Here is an 18,884-nt window from a genome sequence, read left to right on the forward strand (position 1 = left end):
TATCTAAACATGCTTTGAAGAGTGTGTATGATTGTGCAGGTACTGTGCCTAGGGCTGCTGCTACTGCTACATTGTTGAAGATGCACCTTGGTACATAATCAAGTGTTTGCTGATGAGGTAAAGTCTGAAATCTTGGATTCTACTTTAGGTAGGGAAGCATAGGTTCATAGGTAGGTACTAGGCTATCTGCCAGAAGGCATTTATAAGCCTAGCTGGAATGTGTTGGCTTTCGCCGCCCCCTTAGATTAGTTCCCTGTGCCTCTGTCCAGCAGAGCCATTGAAGTGATCCCTGGGGTAAATTTGGAGTTTCCCATCCACTCGTCAAGGTTTCTCTTGAAGAGGGTTAGCAAGGAGCTCTGCCTTATGTAGATTGGAATCTTGTTCCAGAGCATGGGAAGTATCTGGGACAGGAATCTATCCCTCCAGCACGTCCTATTTATTGTTGTGGTGAGGTTTAGATCCCTGGAACGTGTGGCTCGAGGGGATATGGTTTTCTTTAGGTGGAGCATGTCCATCAATTCTAGGTTTGACATGGCCCTGTATGTCAGGCAGAGATCACCTCTGAGTGGGCGGTATGCAACCGAGTACAGCTGGAGTTTCTTCAGTCGAGCTGCATAGGGCATCTGCTTGTGGCCAGTGATCCTCTTGGTGAGGTACTTCTGTGGTCTTTCCAGTTGTCGCAGGTGTCTTGTAAGGTACATCCCAAATGGGGCATTGTACTCTATGATGGGTCTGATGAGTGATGCATAGAGGGGCCCAATGACCTCTTTCGATCTGGATGCAAACCCTTTTGTGATTAGGTAGGCCACATAGAAGGATTTTCTAACCACTTTGGGAATGTGATTATCAAAGGAGAGGTTACTGTCTACTTGGGTCCCCAGATCCCTTATTACGTCTTCCGTATTTAGGGGGCTACCACCTATGTGGTAGTATGTGGGTACTTTGTTTTTTTTCCAAAGGGGATGACTCTGCACTTTTTGGCATTTAGCTTGAGGCCATGGTTTTGACACCAGGTATCTGTCTCAGTGAGACCTTTTTGGAGGATGTCTGTGTCACCTGGAGAGTCAGTTATAGCCTCTAGTTTGCAGTTGTCTGTGAACTTGGTCAGCCATAGTCCTCCTGTGCTTGCCTGTACCTCTGAGAAGTATATGCTGAACAGGAAGGGTCCTAGGACTGAGCCCTGGGGAATGCCACTTGTAACCGGTTTAGAGTCAGACTTAGCTTCCGCAACTTTTACCATGTGGGTTCTGTCTGTGAGCCAGTTAGCAAACCATCTCATGACGTAGGGGTTTATGTTCAGGCTGGTGAGCTTGTCTATAATACCTGAGTGGGGAATGGTGTCGAAGGCCTTTGCGAGGTCTAGGTAAGCTGTGTGGACCACCTTTCCCTCATCTGTAGCCTTGGTAACTGTCTCAAAGATGTCCACCAGGTTTAGGAGGCATGATCTGCCCTTAACAAAGCCAAACCGGGTAGGGTCCAGTGTTTGGAGGTTTCCAATGTCTCTGTTAATGAGATCCATGATGATGCACTCCATAGCTTTTCAGACCAAACTAGTCAGACTTATAGGGCGATAGTTCCTTGGGTCTGTTGTGGTTCCACCTTTGTGGAGTGGAATAAGTGTTGCTGTGTGCCACTCTGTGGTCACGTAGCCTGTCGAGAGGCTGAGTTTCAACAGTGTGTTTAGGTGAGGGGTTAGTTCATCTTTGAGCCTGTGTAGGACGCAGCCTGGGACACCGTCCCGTCCCGTTGATGCTGTGTTTTTGGCTTTGGAGAGGGCTTTTTTAACCTGAGTGTCTGTGATTTCAGGGGCACTACATTCTTTTGGTATAGTTTTGGGCCCTTTTGGTGGTGAGAGGGGGGTGACGTTTGTGCTGAACCTGTCTGCCAGGATGTTGGCTATATCGGTTGGTTCAGTGTATTTTGTGCCATACTGCACTAACTCCGAGCAGATCTGAGAATTGCCACTTAGATTCTTGACATAGCTAAAGAATGCCTTGTGGTTATCTTTTGAGTCCATGGCAGTTTTTCTTTCGAAGCTAGCCTTGGATGATTTTATGAGGGAACGTAGTTTCTTGCTGATAATGATCAGGGATGTCTTCCCTTCTTGGGATTTTACTCTTTTCTGTACTAGTTTCCTCCCCCTATTGTATAGCTTGTTTATGGCAGGGGTCCACCAGACTGGTTTCCTTTTCTTGCAGGAGTGAGTCTTGGTTTTGTTTGGGATAGCACAATCCATGTATTCTTGTAGGTGCCCATAGAGTGCAGTAGTAAAGGATTTTGCAGCTTGGACAGCGTTATCCTTTAGCATGGGGGCTTTGAAACTTCCCACCTTGGTCTTAAGTAACGTGAAGTTTGCTTTTGAAAAGTTTTTCACAGTGGTTTCTTTGACCGGGGGTGGTGGCGGAATGTGGGTATCCAGAGTGATTAGTTTATGGTCATATCTAACCAGCCGAGGGGTTGAACTCTGGTGTGGAACACTGGTCGCCCATGTTGGTGATGACCAGGTCCAATGTCTTGTCACCTCTGGGGGGGGGGGGGGTGTTGACCAGTTGATCCAGGGCGTTTGAGTTTATAAATTCTAGGAAATGTCGGGCAAGGGAGTTTGTACTTGAGTAGTTCTCCCAGTTTGTTTGGGTAATTTAAATCACCCAATATCAGGGTGTTTGGTAGGACCTTTATGTTTCCCAGTGTTTCCAGGAATGCGGAGTTGGGGGTCCTCGGACATGATGGGTGATCTGTAAAAAGCTATAATTTGAATAGCAGTTTTGCCTGTTGTTAGTTGCATGTGGATGATCTCTGAAGCATCGTGCTGTGCCACTAACCTGGAGATGTGTGTATCCTCTATGACTATGGATACTCCCCCGCCTTTTGTATTTCGGTCCAGGTTTTGTGGCTGAAATATATGATACGAGTTGTAGCCTGGTAGTGCTGGGGTGCTCTCTGGAGCCTTAAACCAGGTTTCTGTTACTGCTCATATATCTATTTTCTCCATACTGAGGAGTTCCTCGAGTGCGTGCATTTTGAGGTTTAGACTTCTGGCATTGAGTAGCATTACCCTCAGTTTTTTGTTACTTGTGCTATTTACAGCGATGGGTTTGTCTTTTGAACCTTGCCTAAAAAAGGCATTATGGGGGTGGCAAGAGCCTTGGCCAGTATTCGAAAGCCTAAGGGTGACAGGTGCAAGCTGTCTGTAGCGATGCAGCGTGGCTTGTCGAGCATGTCATCCCAGGCTGACAGACACTGGATCCCCTTTGAATGACACCAGAAGCTTAGACAGTTGTTGAAATTGATCAGTTTTTCTGTATACTGTGGTACCATTCCTGGTGAGGGCAGGATGCTACTCAGGGTCAGGGTTATACCGGCCTGGGCTACGTGGTCAGAGAGCTCCTCCATGTCTCTTCATGTAGTCCAGGGAGGTATGGCTCAGGTCATTCACACCAACATGGACAATGAAAGAGTCATATTTGTACTTGTTCTGGAGTGACCTGAGTGGTTGTGTTATGTGGCGGCTCCTGGCACCCAACAGGCAGCTAACAGTAACCTTCTCCTTGTTCAGCCTAGTGAGTGGGACGTCAGTGTGCCTGACTTTAGAGTCACCTATTACTAGTGTGTTGGGTATGTTTTGCCTTAAGGGCTGTGATTCTGTGGCACACTGGTTTTGTGAAGTATGTGTTTCATGGTTTGTGTTGGGGGTGGAGGTTGCTTGGATGTCTGCTTTGGAGGTCTCTGTTGCTTTTGCAGATTTTTATTTAGAGCCTCAGAGTATGTCTTCGTGTATTTGTGTGTTTTTGCCGGTGCTGGTTTCATAGGTCTATGTGAGACTGGTGGTTTGATGCAAGTAATTCCCTTCTCCTCTTGACTGCCTGGTCCAGTCTTGGGTTGAGAGAGCTTAGTCTCCAGTTTGGCTGTATAATTGCATCTCTCGCATGTATTGGTATTTGGTGGAAGAAGGAGAGGGTTGTCTGTGTACATGAGGCAATTGTAACATTGCCTCAAAATGCCCAGATTCACCAGTTGGACCGGAGAGTACACCTGAAACTGCCCTTTGGACATGCCTAGATAGGTACAGTGAAGTGTTTTACTGATTGGCTGGTAAGGTCGAATAGAGACCTCTGTCCTCCTCTACAGTATAGAGGGGTGTAGTGCTAAGGTTTTTAGTGCTTGCTATGAGTTTTGAGCAAGTGCCGGTATGAGAAGTGAATGGTTTGCGTGCTTAAGTTGAAAGCATTATTTGGCTTTTCTCCTACACATGTTCTCAAGCAATTTGATGAAAGAAGAAAATTGATTCAGAGAAGTACCTTAGATTGTTCATGTCATCCAATACAAATCTTTTAGATCACCCTCTTTTACTAAAAAGCCAAAAAGCAAAAGCCATTATATTCTAGCAAGCAAGGAACTAAAAAGAGATTGCTGGAGGGAAGTAACAAGAAACAGGGGTCCTTTTTAGAAAGCGGTACAGAATGACTATGCCAGTATTCTCTCATTCCTCTCCTCTGGACAGTATCTGCGCAAACCTGCCCCAGAAGCCCCAACAGCCTCCTTTGACAAAAGGTTGTTTTAAGTCTTGGGTGTTGAAAGTAGTGCAGGAGAGATACAGACGGCACTAAATACAAAAACCTCTTATCTGAGGAATTCCTCCCCACACTCTGAACCAAATAGAATATTTTCCTCAGGTTCTTCAATCTTTACACACGCAAGGAGTCAGAACCAGTGCCTGCAAGTCAAAGGGGCAGATATTTTTATTCCATAGTGTTTGTGTTTCCAAAGAAAGAGGGCTCCTGGAGGTCAGTACTAGATCTTTCATTCATAAAATTTTATGTGAAAGTATCACAATTCATAATGTTAATTTTACAGAACCTGTTATCCCTCATTCCTTCTGTGAGTTCCATGGTAATACTAGACTTAATAGATGCTTATTTCACACTCCCATAGCCTCAAGCTTCCAGAATTTAAGATTCTCTATATCTGGGTCACATTATGAGTTGTATGCATTTCCCTTTGGATTATCTACACCTCTAAGGGTATTCATGAAATGTCTAGTCCCAGTCATAGCTCACTGAAGACTTAATGGCATTCACATTTTTCCTTATTTAGACAATGTACTTATCTTTGTAGAATTTTTATCCAGAGGTCAAGAGTCATTAACCTGGGGTATGCCTTCTGACCAATCTGGGCTTCCAAATAAGTGTTGCAAAATCCTTCATGACTCTGTCTCACAGGATTGTGTTTTCCAACTGCCTTCTTAGGTACCTGCCTTCAGAAGGCCTTTCAAATCTGAGAAGGTGGATTTTTAACTGCAATCTTTCAAGAGCTTCTCCAATCAGTGCTAGACTTCTGTAAGAGAATTACTCAGGATTCAGCGGTTCTTGGCTTTTGTGATGGTCATTATTCCCATGCCAGGTTACACATGAAAAACATATGGACCCATCATTTGCATTCTCTGAAGCATCAAATTCCAGTTTGGGGCTTTTAAAATTGCAACTGCATTGGTGGAGTTAACAAATTCAGCTAACCCCATGTCTCCCTTCCTCTCTTCAGACTCAAAATTAATCTTTCACCACAGACGTTTCAGATTTTGCTTGGAGAGAAGATCCTTTGGGGTAAAGTTACAAGGCCTGTGGAGTGAAATGGGCTAAAGCACATCAGTATAGAAATGCTGGCTGAGATCCATGCCTTAAAATCTCTTCACCACCTGTGATCACCAGGACCTTTTCAAGTGATGGCTGACATTACCACAGTCATGTAGTACTTAAACAAGCAGAGAGGTGCAAGGTCACCGCCCCCTCCCATTTTAGACTGGCTATGATGGCTTGAGTGGTAGCTCAATAGCCTTCCATATCCCCCCCCCCCAAGCATCTTACATTCTGTCATAGCAGAACATAGTCAGACAAGCTGAGCAGTGACATTTCCTCATGAATGGAAATTGAATGTGGTGGCCTTCTAGGAACTGGTCCAATTGTGGGGAACACTTAGATCTGTTCACCTCCTTTCAAAACAGACAAATTCTGCACCAGGATTCCATGTAAGCAAGCCTAAAACAATGAGTGAGAAGGTCACTGAAAAACCAATCAGTAAAAACAAAATGAAAACGCCAGCAAAGCTAGAAGTTCCACTGAGTGACCTCCCCAAACCTCTTGTATCAGAAGCACATGGGATATATGCAGATGATCCTTATGAACATCAGGTGTTTCAGCTAATTGGCGATTCTGAATGCCCATGACCTGTTTCATCATTTTAATGGACAATTTTAGGCCAGTAAAGCCAAACCCCACTAGCTGTGGATATGCATATTTCGCCCTTATGACCTTATGTTGTTTGGGATATTTTTGCAGTAACCCTAATGATAATGGACATCAGTTGCATATAACAGCCCTGTGTGTCTAATGCTTAGTCAAACACTCTGCTTGTGCTGTGCTGATGAGGTCATAAGGCCGAAATATGCATATCTACAGCTAGCGGGATTTGGCTTTATTGGCCTGAAATTGTTCATTAAAATGACTAAACAAGTCATGGGCATTCAGAATCGCCAGTTAGCTGAAACACCTGATGTTCATAAGGATCATTTGCATATATCCCATGTGCCTCATGTAAGCAGGCCTGGAAAACATGCATTTTCATTTATTTGTGGTAGGAATGTTCCTTTATACTTTTCCACTCTTTGCATTGGTATCCAGGGTAATTCTGAAGATTCAGAAGCACTTCCCAAAAATCATTGTGTTGACTCCGGGAACATTGGTTCTCTCTTTTTATGGAAGAGGCAAGGTCATTTACCTCAACTTTTCATCACAGGCTGGATCTGCTTACACAAGACAGAGAGGGAGTTTGATGCACCCCATTGTCAATCAACTGACGTTTTGGATGATTCAATTCTCATACCTTTTTAGCACTTATTTTACAAGGATTTGCAGCAGGTAGTAAAGGATCCAAGAAAACCTGCTCTAGAAAATCATATATTGATTAGTGTAAATGATTTTCTAGTTGATGCTTGGCCATTAATTCGGGATCCATCTTCTACCACTGGTGCTCAAATATTTGAGAGAGTTACTTTCCTCTGGCCTGTCTTATTCTTTTATATACACTTATAGACTTATCTTGTGACCATTTGATCATGTCTGTTGATGAATCTTCCTCTTTCTTCTCTGTGGTAAAACATTTTTTGAAAAGAATATGAGACCTCCTCGTAAACAACTTGCTCCTTCTTGGGATCAAAACTTTATCCTGGAGAAGTTGACTGTCACCTTCTGAGCCTGTTCATCAAGCTAATTTTAGGTTCTTAACTTGGAAAACTGTACTAATTTCTCTGACATCTGCAAGAGGAGTATGTGAGTTGCAAGCTTTAGTTGTGGGTGTACCTAACCTCACATTCCAGAGGGATAAGGTCACACTGAGAGGTTTATTCTTAAAGTTGTTTTATAGTTTACTTTGAATTAAGCCATCAGTCTCCCAGTTTTCTACTCAGAACCTAAAAATCTGGGAGAAAGGGTTTTGCATACTCTGGACATGCATAGACCAGTCTGATACTAAACCACAAAAGTGAGCCCTTCGGAAAAGCTGATGAATTTCTTATCCGTGGAGAAAAAAAAAGGAACATCTTGTGTCCAAACAGATAGCTTCAGTGTGGTTGTCCTCAGTTTTTTTTTTTATTTCCACCATGGCAAGTGTATTCCATGTGTATTACAGCACATTCTACTAGAGCGTTTTTTTAAAATGGCATACTTGAAAGGAGTGAACTTTAGAAGCATCCTAGGAACAGCTACAATGGGCCTTTATATGTATCTTTACCAAGCATTACAAACTGGATTAATTTTCAAGATCCAGGTTGAGCTTTGCTAGGATCATTGTCCAGGGGTTCCTGGATTCATTGCCTTCCTCCCCTTAGGTTGAATAGTCTTTGGTAATCAACGCATATAGCCTAAAGGTTACTGCAGCTGTGGGGATGATGAACAGTAAATGTGTAAATTGTACTTATCCATAACTGGCTTTCCTCACTGCCACGTTAGCTGCATCCACCATCCCCCGACCCTTGTATATAGTTGTAGTTGGGATATAAAGTAGTGTTCTTTTTGTTTCTACTCTTATATGTTTCTTTATTATTATTATTGTTGTTGCTTTGTTTCAGGATTCTTAAGCTCTTTTCTTTGTTTGGGCAAGAACATTCTGAAGAAGTCTTCTCTGACTGCTGATTTCCCCTCCTGGGATCTAGCCAAATAACAGTCAGAGTGAAGGTGTGGGGAGGAGTTATAGCTTTGTGAAGCTAGCCAGTTGTTGTTCCCTGGACAGGGAAACAAACTATATAGCTTAACAGCTGCTGTATAGCAGTGAGGAATTTGAACATCATCTGTTATGGGTAAATGCAACTTATATAACTACTTTCTTGATACAGAGAAAGGCTTTGAGACACCTTTTTGTTAGTTTAGACTTCTTAGATTTAAGCAACGCTAGCTTTGTCTCACTTTTTACTATGTCATTGTTAATTTGTATGTGTTTGTGTGAGATTGGGGGGGGGGGTCTAAAAAGACAGTGCATGAGCAAAAGCTTCCATTTCAGTACTTGTACTCCCTGGGTGAATGGTGCAATTCAGTTTATTTAATTTTATTTAGCATTTGATTACTGGGATGGTGTGGCTGGGATGACAAGCATACCCATTTTCAGAAGAGTCATGGAGAGGAAAGCTCCACACTGATGAGAAAAACAATACAACACATTACTATAATGTGAACTGTATACACAGACAAAAATATGTAAGCAGGGTACATACATTAATAATCTTAAGGTCAAACAGGATATATATATAACAAGTATACTGAGTTTTGATCAACTGTGCATTAAGGAAAAAGAGATTTAAGTGAGGAAGGATTTAAGGGGTAAGAGGAAGGATGGGTATAAGATGCAGGGAAGTTAAATAGGGAGAGTAGTAGTGAGGGGTAAGCATTTGGATGCTTGAGTATTAAAGCTTTGTGGGAGGGGGAGGCATTGGAAAAGGTAGGTGTTGGATTACAGCGGTTACATTAGCTACCAGTCTGCATTAATCAGGTATATGGCCATTGTTGGTCGAGGTGCTCTTTAAGAATTTTAAAGTTTGGGAGGGTTAGGCTTTGGTTTATGTACAAGGGGATGGAATTCCATAATCTAGCAACATAACTTGAATATAGCAAGCCATTGAATATGTTGCTTGATTTGGTAGTCATTAGCAGAAAATGAGTTGCTGCAAAGCAGCCAGTCAGGCCACAGGTATCGTGCCAAACTGAATGAAGTATGCAAGTATGTATCAGTGAGTTCTTTGCACTGGAGACAAGAGTAGCATTAACGTATGACAGAGGGTATTTTTTTTGACATAGGAATATGAAGTGTAGCAAAAAAGAAGTTTATAGATATGGCCTGCCATTTAAACAAGGTAGTAGTTTTTGATTTTGAATATTTGTGCAGTTTGTCAGATGTAATTATTTGCTCTTTCTTTATCTTAGAGTATTCAGCTTCTGCAGAGAATTACATACGATGTCAGAGTCTTCCATGCAACTGGCAATATTGATGAATTAATTACATTCCTGATACATCATATGTAAGTATAACAATTCACTGCAGCTTAATTATGCACTGTTTGAAATGATTGTCTCTGTTTTGCCTTGTCTGATTGCTATATCATGACTACACATATTATTTGTTTACCAAAAAAGTAATTAATTCCTTCTTTCTAATGTAGGACGAAAGAACACTTACTGGAATGGTCTTTTCTCCATGTGGTTCAAGTCTAAGTCCTGAAAAGGACTTAGCTGTTCCTTTGTAGTCTTGAGGAAGACTGTTTAGACTCTTAGAAGAGCCTTTGTGGTGTGGAGAGGTGTTACTGAGGAGGACCTTTGTACAAAACAAACATAAAACATAAAAGCATGTAAGATGATCATTGTAAATAAACGAATCCTTAAGCCATTTCCAGTCCAACAGAAATTCTTTATTCAGTCAGCCACACCCACCAGAGGGACTTACTCATTAAAGGCCACGGCCTAACCAAACCCCCTCCCTGGTGACTGGCTAACTGTTTGGACACACTCTCTTTTGTCTGTATAAATGTAAGCACAGTACAGTAGGTTTAGTTACTCAAAGCAATGCTTAGAGGAATGTCGTATTGTAATCTGTAACCTGTAAGGACTGAAAGGATTTCTGTTGGACTGGAACTGGCTCAAGGATTCATTTATTTACAGTGATCACCTTGCATGCTTTATTTTATTTATGTCTGTACCTGTATGGCCTATAGCTTTCAACTCTGAACAGCCCTTCTGAGGATTAACAAGGTCCTTTTCAGGACCCACTAAGGACCCACTGAGATTCCACCACAAAGCCCAACCTTGAACAACAAAGGGGCACACCAGTCCTTCTAAGGGCTACCCACTGGATGCTCACCAAGCCCAGCCTTGACAAATAAGGGGGCACACCAGTCCTTATAAGGACTACCTTTGGACCTCACTGAGGACCCATCCGGACTGACAAAGGTCCTTATTAGGACCAACAAAAATCTGTCAACAGGGCCCCTGACCCTGTTAGCTCAGGGAAAGGATCCGAGGTGGGAACCAAACCACTTACTAGTCCTCCAAGTACCCTAACAGGTACTACAGGGAAAAAGTCCTTTTTAGGACTACATAGGTCCTCTTCAGGACCACCACTCCATACTATACCACAAAGGTTCTTTTTAGAGCCCAAACAGTCCTCCTCAGGACTACAAAGGTCCTCCTCAGGACCACCTCTCCACACCACAAAGGCTCTTCTTGTAAGAGCCTAAAGAGTCTTCCTCAAGACTACAAAGGAACATTTAAGTCCTTTTCAGGACTTAGACATGAACCACCTGGAGAAAAGACCATTCCAGTAAGTGTGTTCTTCCGTCCTGATTTTCTACCCACCACACGAGGTGGGCTACACTCAGAGGAAGGGGATACCAGTCACCTTTTACTTCTTTCTAATGTAGCAATTTTTTTAATTGTTGAGGATCTTTCCAAAGCTCTACCTTAGATGAGTACTTCTGTTGACCTGATCAAGTTACTATAAGCCTTTACTCAGAAATGTACTTATTTGACCTGTTGATTAGGTAGAATTCCAGTGAATTAAAGATGCGGATTCTTGGAGTAGACTTCTAAAAAAGTAGTAGGGTAGTTTTTCTCTCTCCTCTTGAATTATCCCTGCCAACTGAATGTCCTTTAAAATCCAAACTTCTGTGAATCAATACAGGAAGTGAGAAATGGCTGATTTTGTAGACACTGATCTTGGTTAAAATGTATTCTTACATCATGTCTCACAGTAGCTGTGGCCATCCTGCTAGAGCAGAGACAGCAGTCGGGATCCTGTTAAGTATTTCTTGTTAGTCACACACAAACTCCCTAAGTTGGAAAAAATCAAGCTTATTGCTATTGGCTATACCCTGCTACTACAGCAACTGATGTTCATCATTCTCACTGCTGCTGTAACCTTTGGCTATTTGGGTTGTATCTTGCCCAAGATACAACAACCAGCCAGTCTTTGAAAAACTCTTGACTTCTTAGCACACCTTCACTCTGACTGCTGATTGGCCATCTGCATGGGAGGAAATCAGCAGTCAAGGTGTAGACAACTTCAGTACTTTTATTGAGAACAAAAAACACTCGGTGAAGAAACGAACAACCACTACCCAGTGATATCACTGCTCCATTTGCGTTAAAAATGCGTTTATTCAATACTCCAATTTTTAATCAACAGCCACAAAAACAATTTGAACTTCAATAAGAACCATTTCATATAATACAAGCTAAAGTAGCAGCTAATAACACCACCAGTGCTGTAAACTCGTAGCGCCTCAGCCAAATAGCCTTTACAGAGTACTTTTATGTTGCACAAGGGAAAGCCGCTCTGAGGCTTCACAGGAGCAGTAATTGGCTACAGGTCACATTTCTGTCAGATAACCCTTCTATGCAGCAAGTATTGCCCTTTTAAATATTTTTGTTGTATTTATTTTCTGAAGAATACTGGCTTTTTTAATATCAAAAGCTTCTTGCAGCATCTTCTATTTTTAGAAGAAAGTTTAATGAATAGTGAGGCTGTTTTGGGGAGAAAATGTGTTGCTTTTGAGGCATTTTAATTGAAGTGTAAGGATTTAAAGACTGGTAAATGTTTTTATGTACTTCAGTGTTCGAGGGTTTTGGTGGTTGTGTACGCTCATTATATTGCTGCTTGAGACATTTTGCTAGAAGGTATTATTTTTAAGCAGTGGTAAGTGTATTTCAGGTCTACTGTACTGTTTTGTTTGGACTTGTGTACATGACAGTTTACATTAATTTCTTGTTTTCTCTCATTTCATTTTCTGTGAAGGGGACTTAGCTCTGACAGGATTTTTGTACTTTTACTTTTGAACTGTGTGGGACTGTGTGGTGAGGTAAGTGTTTGTACTGCTTGTGAACACTTGACCGACAACATACCTTCTGAGTGGGTTCCTATCGCGTGATCAAAAATTGTAAACTGCGAACGCGTATTGAGCGAACCTGATCGGTCAAAATGTTGCACGCGTAACACGGAAATCGTCATAGGGAATATTTTCCCTTTACTTAAATGCAGTGCGATCTCTGAGTAGGTATATTTAAGTAGCGGGGGTGTGGGGGGTGCACCCCTCTGCCTACAGCGTTTAGGTAAGTATAGTTTTTTATTTTTATTTTTTTATTATATTTTCAAAATTTCAAACATTGCTCATATGGTGTCGACCATATGGTGTTCGATGTTTGAAACTTTCAAAAATATAATATAGACCCCTTCTGAGCGACTCTTTCTAGCAGCATTTCACAGCAGTCAGGCTTTTCCTCAGCTACAGCATGGATTTTTTGACTGGTCCTATAGCTTCTCCTGCTGTACTTAAAAACAAAAGAACAGGTAGGCTCAGACAGTACCTCAGCTGTAGGTGAAAGGCTCTGCATTTGGCCATTTGTTCCTCAGACCAGTCTCTGGTTTCTGTGTTCCTCTGGTGTAGTCCATTTTGCCACCATGGATTGGGTGTTAGCCATGTTTTTTGCAACTGTACCACTGTCCAATCCGGGCACTGGAGAACCATCTTCTTTGGGTCTGAGAGTTTCTCCAGGAGTTTCTTTCTAGATGGTTGGGGAAAGAGACCTCTTGCTCGGGATGAAGTGCCATCTGGTATTGAGTCTCCTTCCAGGGATGCCCCTGGAAAAAAGCAACAAAATGTTAGATATTGCTTGTCTAAAGTCTTTTTATCTCTTCTTAAGGATGATTTTCGTACCTTAGCCAGGAATGTGTTGCAGGCTTTTCTAACCTGGAGAGCAAAAATCCATACTAGAAAGTTAAGTAGATCAGTATATTCTGAGGAAAATGTCAGAGGATTTTGACATACAGAGATGTAGCTTTTTCTTTGTTTTATTGTCGAGCTCAGGAGTCAGATGAAGAGGAAATTTGTCCTCTTCATCTCCATTAGAGGAGTTTATCTGGATAAGTGATGTATTTTTGTGGGAACAAGTAGATGCTAATGAAATGCTGCAAGTGGATTTATTTTTATTTTATTTATTTTACATTTGTTGACCGGGATAGTCCGATTGGATGTATGTCTATTTTCAGCGGAGGCCCGGGGAGGAAAGCTCAGTGGAGTAACAAATCATCATAACTTGTCACAAATTACAAATAATAAATATATTATTTACAGAGATGAGATGGGCAGACAATACAGTACAATACAAGACAATACAAATTACATCTAGAATATTTTCAGTGATTAGAAGAACAAACATAACAAATAGGTAGTGTTACACGATTTACCTCATACTACACCCATTCCTTCTATTTGGTAAATGCTACCTGCAGTAACCCTGACCCTCAGCCTTCACTCCCCCAAAAAAGGCAGAGCTCATATTAAAGCCATTAATTTTCTTGCAGACAAGAAGGTAAGGTACTAGACATACTTCATAAGATAATTTTCCTCCTTCCAATTTATTCTGTAAGGTGTTGACATATTGTGGGATTGTTGTGCCAAACGTTCTTCAGAAGGTAGGTCATTTCTGAATCCTGCAATTTCTAACCTGTCTCAGGTGTCTCAACATGCTTTGAAGAGTGTGGATGATTGTGCAGATACTGTGTTTAAGGTCACTACTAATGCTACTGTTTTGAGAAGATATGACTGGGTATGTACTCAAAGTATTCTGATGAACTGAAATCTGAGACTTTAAACTCTGGAGGTTTTTTCTGACTGTGCAGCTATTAGGATCATAGGAGGTAGGCTAATGGCACTGGGGCCCTTATAAGCCTAGCCAAGAGTTTATCTGCAGAAATAAACCTTAGTCAGCACCTGTCACCCCTGTCAATGAGGGACACCGGTGGAACCCCTGGTACAAATTTGTGGTTTACCATCCACTCATCAAGGTTATGCTTGAAGAGGATCAGCGAGGTACTTACAGATATGGAGCATCTCTAGTAGGGCGGGGTCCGAGATTGCCTTGTAGGGGCGACACAGATCACCTCTGAGCAATCTGTACGTTAGAGTACAGTGATAGTGATTTGAGCCTATCCATGTAGGACACGTGTTGGAGGCCAAAGATTCTCTTTGCGAGGTATTTCTGTGGCCTTTCCATTTGGTGTAGATGTTTGGAGAGGTACATACCAAGCAGGGGCATTATACTCAATTGTTCTAATGAGGGAAGAGTGTAGAGAGGTAATAACCTCCTTTTTTCTAGATGCAGTCCTGTTACTTATGAGATGAACCAAGTACACGATTGTTATCAACCTGAGTACTCAGGTCTCTTACCACAGGTTTTGTGTTTAGGGGGTTGCCATTGATGTGGTAATCAGAAGTGACCGTGTTTTTGCCGAATGGTATGATGATACTTTTTTTTTGTGTTTAGCTTGAGGCCATAACTTTGGCACCAGTCATTGGAGTCTGTGAGACCCTCTTGCAGTATGTTAACATCATTTGGGGAGTCAGTGATAGCACCCAACTTACAGTTGTCTGCAAACTTGGTCAGCCACAGGCCTTTTGTCTTTGCCTGGACCTTTGAGAAGAAGATGCCAAACAGCAGGGTTCCAGGACAGATCCCTGGGGAACTCCACTAGTGTCAGATCTGCTATCAGAGGTGGAGGTGCCTATTTTGACCTTGAGGGTCCTGTCCATGAACCAGTTGGCCACCCACCTGATGAGACAGGATTTAAGCCAAGCTGTGTTAGCTACTCGATGATGCTGTACTAACTTTCTCTCATCCAGGGCCTTGGTGACAGTCTCAAAGAAGTCAACCAGGTTCAACAGACAAGATCTGCTCTTGATGAATCCGAAGCTGGTGGGGTCAAGTGCTTGGAGATTGCCTATATCCTTGTTTGAGAGCCATAGTAATACGCTCCATGGCTTTACAGATCAGACTTGTCATGCTAATGGGGCAATAGTTTCCAGGGTCAGTAGTGGCACCACTTTTGTGCAAGGGAATGATAGTGGCAGTTCTCCATTCTGCTGGAATGAAGCCAGTACTTAGGCTGTGGTTGAATAGAGTGCTCAATGGTGAAGCTAGTTCTTGCTGGAGATGGTGCAGAATACAGCCTGGGATACTATCAGGTTCCATAGAAGCTGTGTTCTTTGCCTTGGATAGAGCCTTTAACACTTGATCTACAGAGATGTGAGATGCAGAACAATTATTGGGTATGTCAGAAGGGCCTTTGGGGGGGCAGGGGATGAAGTTTGTGCTGAACCTGTCTGCTAGCAGGTTGGCATAGTCAACAGGATCAATGTAAGCAATATTAATTCAGAACAAACCTGGGCTTTGCCATAGACGTTGCTGACATAACTGAAGAAGGTTTTGTGGTTTCCCTTTGTTTCGGAGGCTAGCTTCAATTCATAATTGGCTTTGGAGGATGTTCTTCATATTTGACTGTTGCAGTCATCACACTTGGGTTATCTGCCTGCAGGTAGCCCTCAGTCGGCCCGAATACCAGAGACTTAGTATTTCTGCATCAGATGCTGTCGCTCCAGAACTGACGTCAGGTCATCAGGGGTATAAAAACAGGTAGCCGACGCCATTCCATCAGTCTTTCTTGCCGAGGAGCCCGAAGCAGAAGCAGTTTGCAAGTGCTGGTCGGCCGCTGCCTGAATTTTTGTTTATTAATTGAATATTGCTGAAGCCTTCTAAAGCCAAGTACCCCATTGGGGATCCTTTTTTCTTGCTCTAACCGATGTCAGAAAAAGTTAACCATTGTTTTGCCTGTGGAAACAAATACCACACAGAGATTTTCATTCTTAATGCATCATCTGTTTAGGCCCAGACCATAACGTACCTCGCTGTCAGTTTTGTGCCTTGTTCAATGCCCGGACCATTCGTCGTCGGGCTCTCATTGTCGCTAAATTCTCTCTCTCTGTCTCTCTCTCTATTCCGAAATGGCTTCGCTAAGCCATCTGACTACCGATATTCCAAAAAACTTAAGGATAAAGACAGAGACAGACTGCATAGGTACAAAGCTTCTGACTACGCTTCCATTAAGCTAGTCGCCAGTTCGCCGATACTCAGTGAGGTGTTTTCGCAACCCCTGATGCCTTCTTCTATAGATTCACAATCCTCTACCAAGACCCATTTGGAGTCTGGTATGTCACGAGACTCTTCTTCGACTATTTAACCTGCGGATGTCTCTACCATGGATGGGTCCAGAGCCGCTGCGCAGGCACCGACTTCTGAGCTAGTTGTTCACTCTACCGATGTTCGACTCAAACCGACAATTTTTTTATCTAAAACTATTGAGTTTCTTAGGCCAAGAGTATGCGCTATGCCTAGAAAACTGATGACCAAAGTGCATGCACCTGCTCCCATGCCACAGTGGCAAATGTTAGAATGGCAGAATACCTTATTATGCTGATCAGGGGAAGTCGGCCTTCCCCTGCTAAGAGGAAGAGAGGCCAATCCCCTGCAGCTTCAACAGACCAGAAGTCAGATGACTCTGAGGTATCTGATTATGAGGACATGCCCTTATCTGCTTATGAGGATTCAGATGCAGAGGAATCCATTCCCTCTGCATCCCCTCCAGAGGATTTTTCTTTTGGTGAAACCTTACATACTTTAAGAGAGCATTTCCACTGGGAATGCCAAGACTATCCTCAGTCCAAAAAGGCACTCTGAGAATTCCTAGATTTGCCACAGCACAGGCCTTTAGCAATACCCCCAGTCCTGGAAGTTGTTGATGATGTTTTTATGGAATCCAGTTTTACTTCTGATACTTTACCCCCTGTCCCTAGGAAACCAGACAGGTACTACAGAGTACCTGACACTCACAAATTTCTTTTCAAGAATCCTACTGCTGACCCAGAGATCATTTCCCAGGGGCCTAAGGTATCAAGTCAACTACAGCCAAATATCCCACCCCTTTGGACAGGGATTCCAGAGCTTTGGACAGATGTGGTAAATGGGTATATACCTCTGCAATTCTTGCTATTAGGGCATTGAATTGTCAGTTTCACTTGCTGAAGTACCAGCAACATATTATGGAACTTATTAAACAAAAAATGGCAACCTTTACAGACTGTGCAGAAAATAAAGAAAATGCAGGAGCTTATGCACTCTGCAAGCCAAGTCAGCAAGCATACTTTGCAGTGTAGCTTTGATGCCCTAGAAGCACCTTGCAGGGCAGCAGTCACTGGTTCTGTACTGAGAAGGCATGCTTGGCTCAAGGAGCGGACCTTGCCAGGCCATGTCAAATCAAAGTTATTAGATGCTCCTTTGAACAAGGACTGCTTGTTTGGCACCAGAGCAGAAGAGGCTCTTAAAAAGATGGAAGAAAAAGCTAAGTCTATGCAGACTGTGAAAGAATTCTTACAAGTGCAACCCCCTAGATTCAGTAGGCATTGCCCTTCCAAACACTGGTCCTTTCCAAGCCCCTTCAGGCCATCTCAAGCCAGATGCAGAGATCTAAGCAATGGAGTTCCCCTACCCCCAAAGCAAGGAGTGATAAGCCACCTCCTTACGGAAAAGAACTCACAAGGACTTCTCTACCCCACTCCCCACCTTTGCCCAATTGCTTGTGCCCTTAGGAGAAAAACTTGCCCTTCATGCAAAAAAACTGGATGTCCATCACACAAGACCGATGGGTCCTCAACATTGTAACCCAGGGGTACACATTTTACTTCCACTCACTGCCACCCCCAAGAGAGTTCCCATACCTTCCTCCAAACCAGTGGGCAGAGGCTCAAAACCAAGTTCTATCCCTGCTCTCCATCAGAGCTATTCAGCTGGTTCCAGTGGGACAGATAGGTCAGGAATTCTATTCCAGACTTTTCCTGGTAACCAGAAAAGAGGGCTCTAGGTGCCCAATCCTGGATCTTTCAATTCTTAACACCTTCCTGGTGGTACCAAAATTCAAAATGCTTACCTTGCAACAGCTTCTACCTATGCTAGGCAAGGATGTCTTGTTAGTCACCCTAGACCTAAAAGAAGCCTATCTGCATATCCCTATAAGGGAGTCATGCAGGAAGTATATACGTTTCAGGGGTGGATCTATGCATCATCAGTTCTCTGCAATTCCCTTTGGCTTATCCACTGCGCCCAGAATATTCACAAAATACTCGGCTCCAGCCATTGCATACTGCAGGCAGAGAAATATCCAAATTTACCCATACTTGGACGACTGCCTTATTCAGGCGGACAGTCAAGAATTGCTGTTGCAGCACCTGACATTTGTGAAAGACCTAACTTCCTTGGGGTACACCAACGAAAAATCAAAACTGGTACCCAGTCAAAATATTGTATTCCTGGGAGCAAGCTTGGACACAACATCCCAGATGGCATTCCTCACTTCAGAAAAACAAGTCTTTCTGACAGCCTACTTCAAACAAATGGCCCCCAGAACCCAGCTATCTGCAAGAAAAATACTGTAGGCCTTGGGGTTCTTGGCCTCATGTATACTGC

General features: G+C 42.9%; 1 protein-coding gene across 2 annotated transcripts in view; it reads left to right on the forward strand.

Annotated features, from left to right (window-relative positions):
* CIP2A (cellular inhibitor of PP2A) overlaps positions 1–18,884 on the forward strand; it is a 2,713,480-nt gene that overhangs the window by 284,130 nt on the left and 2,410,466 nt on the right. For both annotated transcript variants that reach the window (XM_044071100.1, XM_044071101.1), the window contains one exon: positions 9,465–9,559. In XM_044071100.1, the coding sequence (XP_043927035.1) occupies positions 9,465–9,559 (95 nt within the window). The remainder of the gene's footprint in view (positions 1–9,464; positions 9,560–18,884) is intronic.

Source organism: Protopterus annectens, chromosome 5.part0, assembly GCF_019279795.1.
Source record: "Protopterus annectens isolate FY-2018-M chromosome 5.part0, PAN1.0, whole genome shotgun sequence".
NCBI classification, from domain to species: domain Eukaryota; kingdom Metazoa; phylum Chordata; order Ceratodontiformes; family Protopteridae; genus Protopterus; species Protopterus annectens.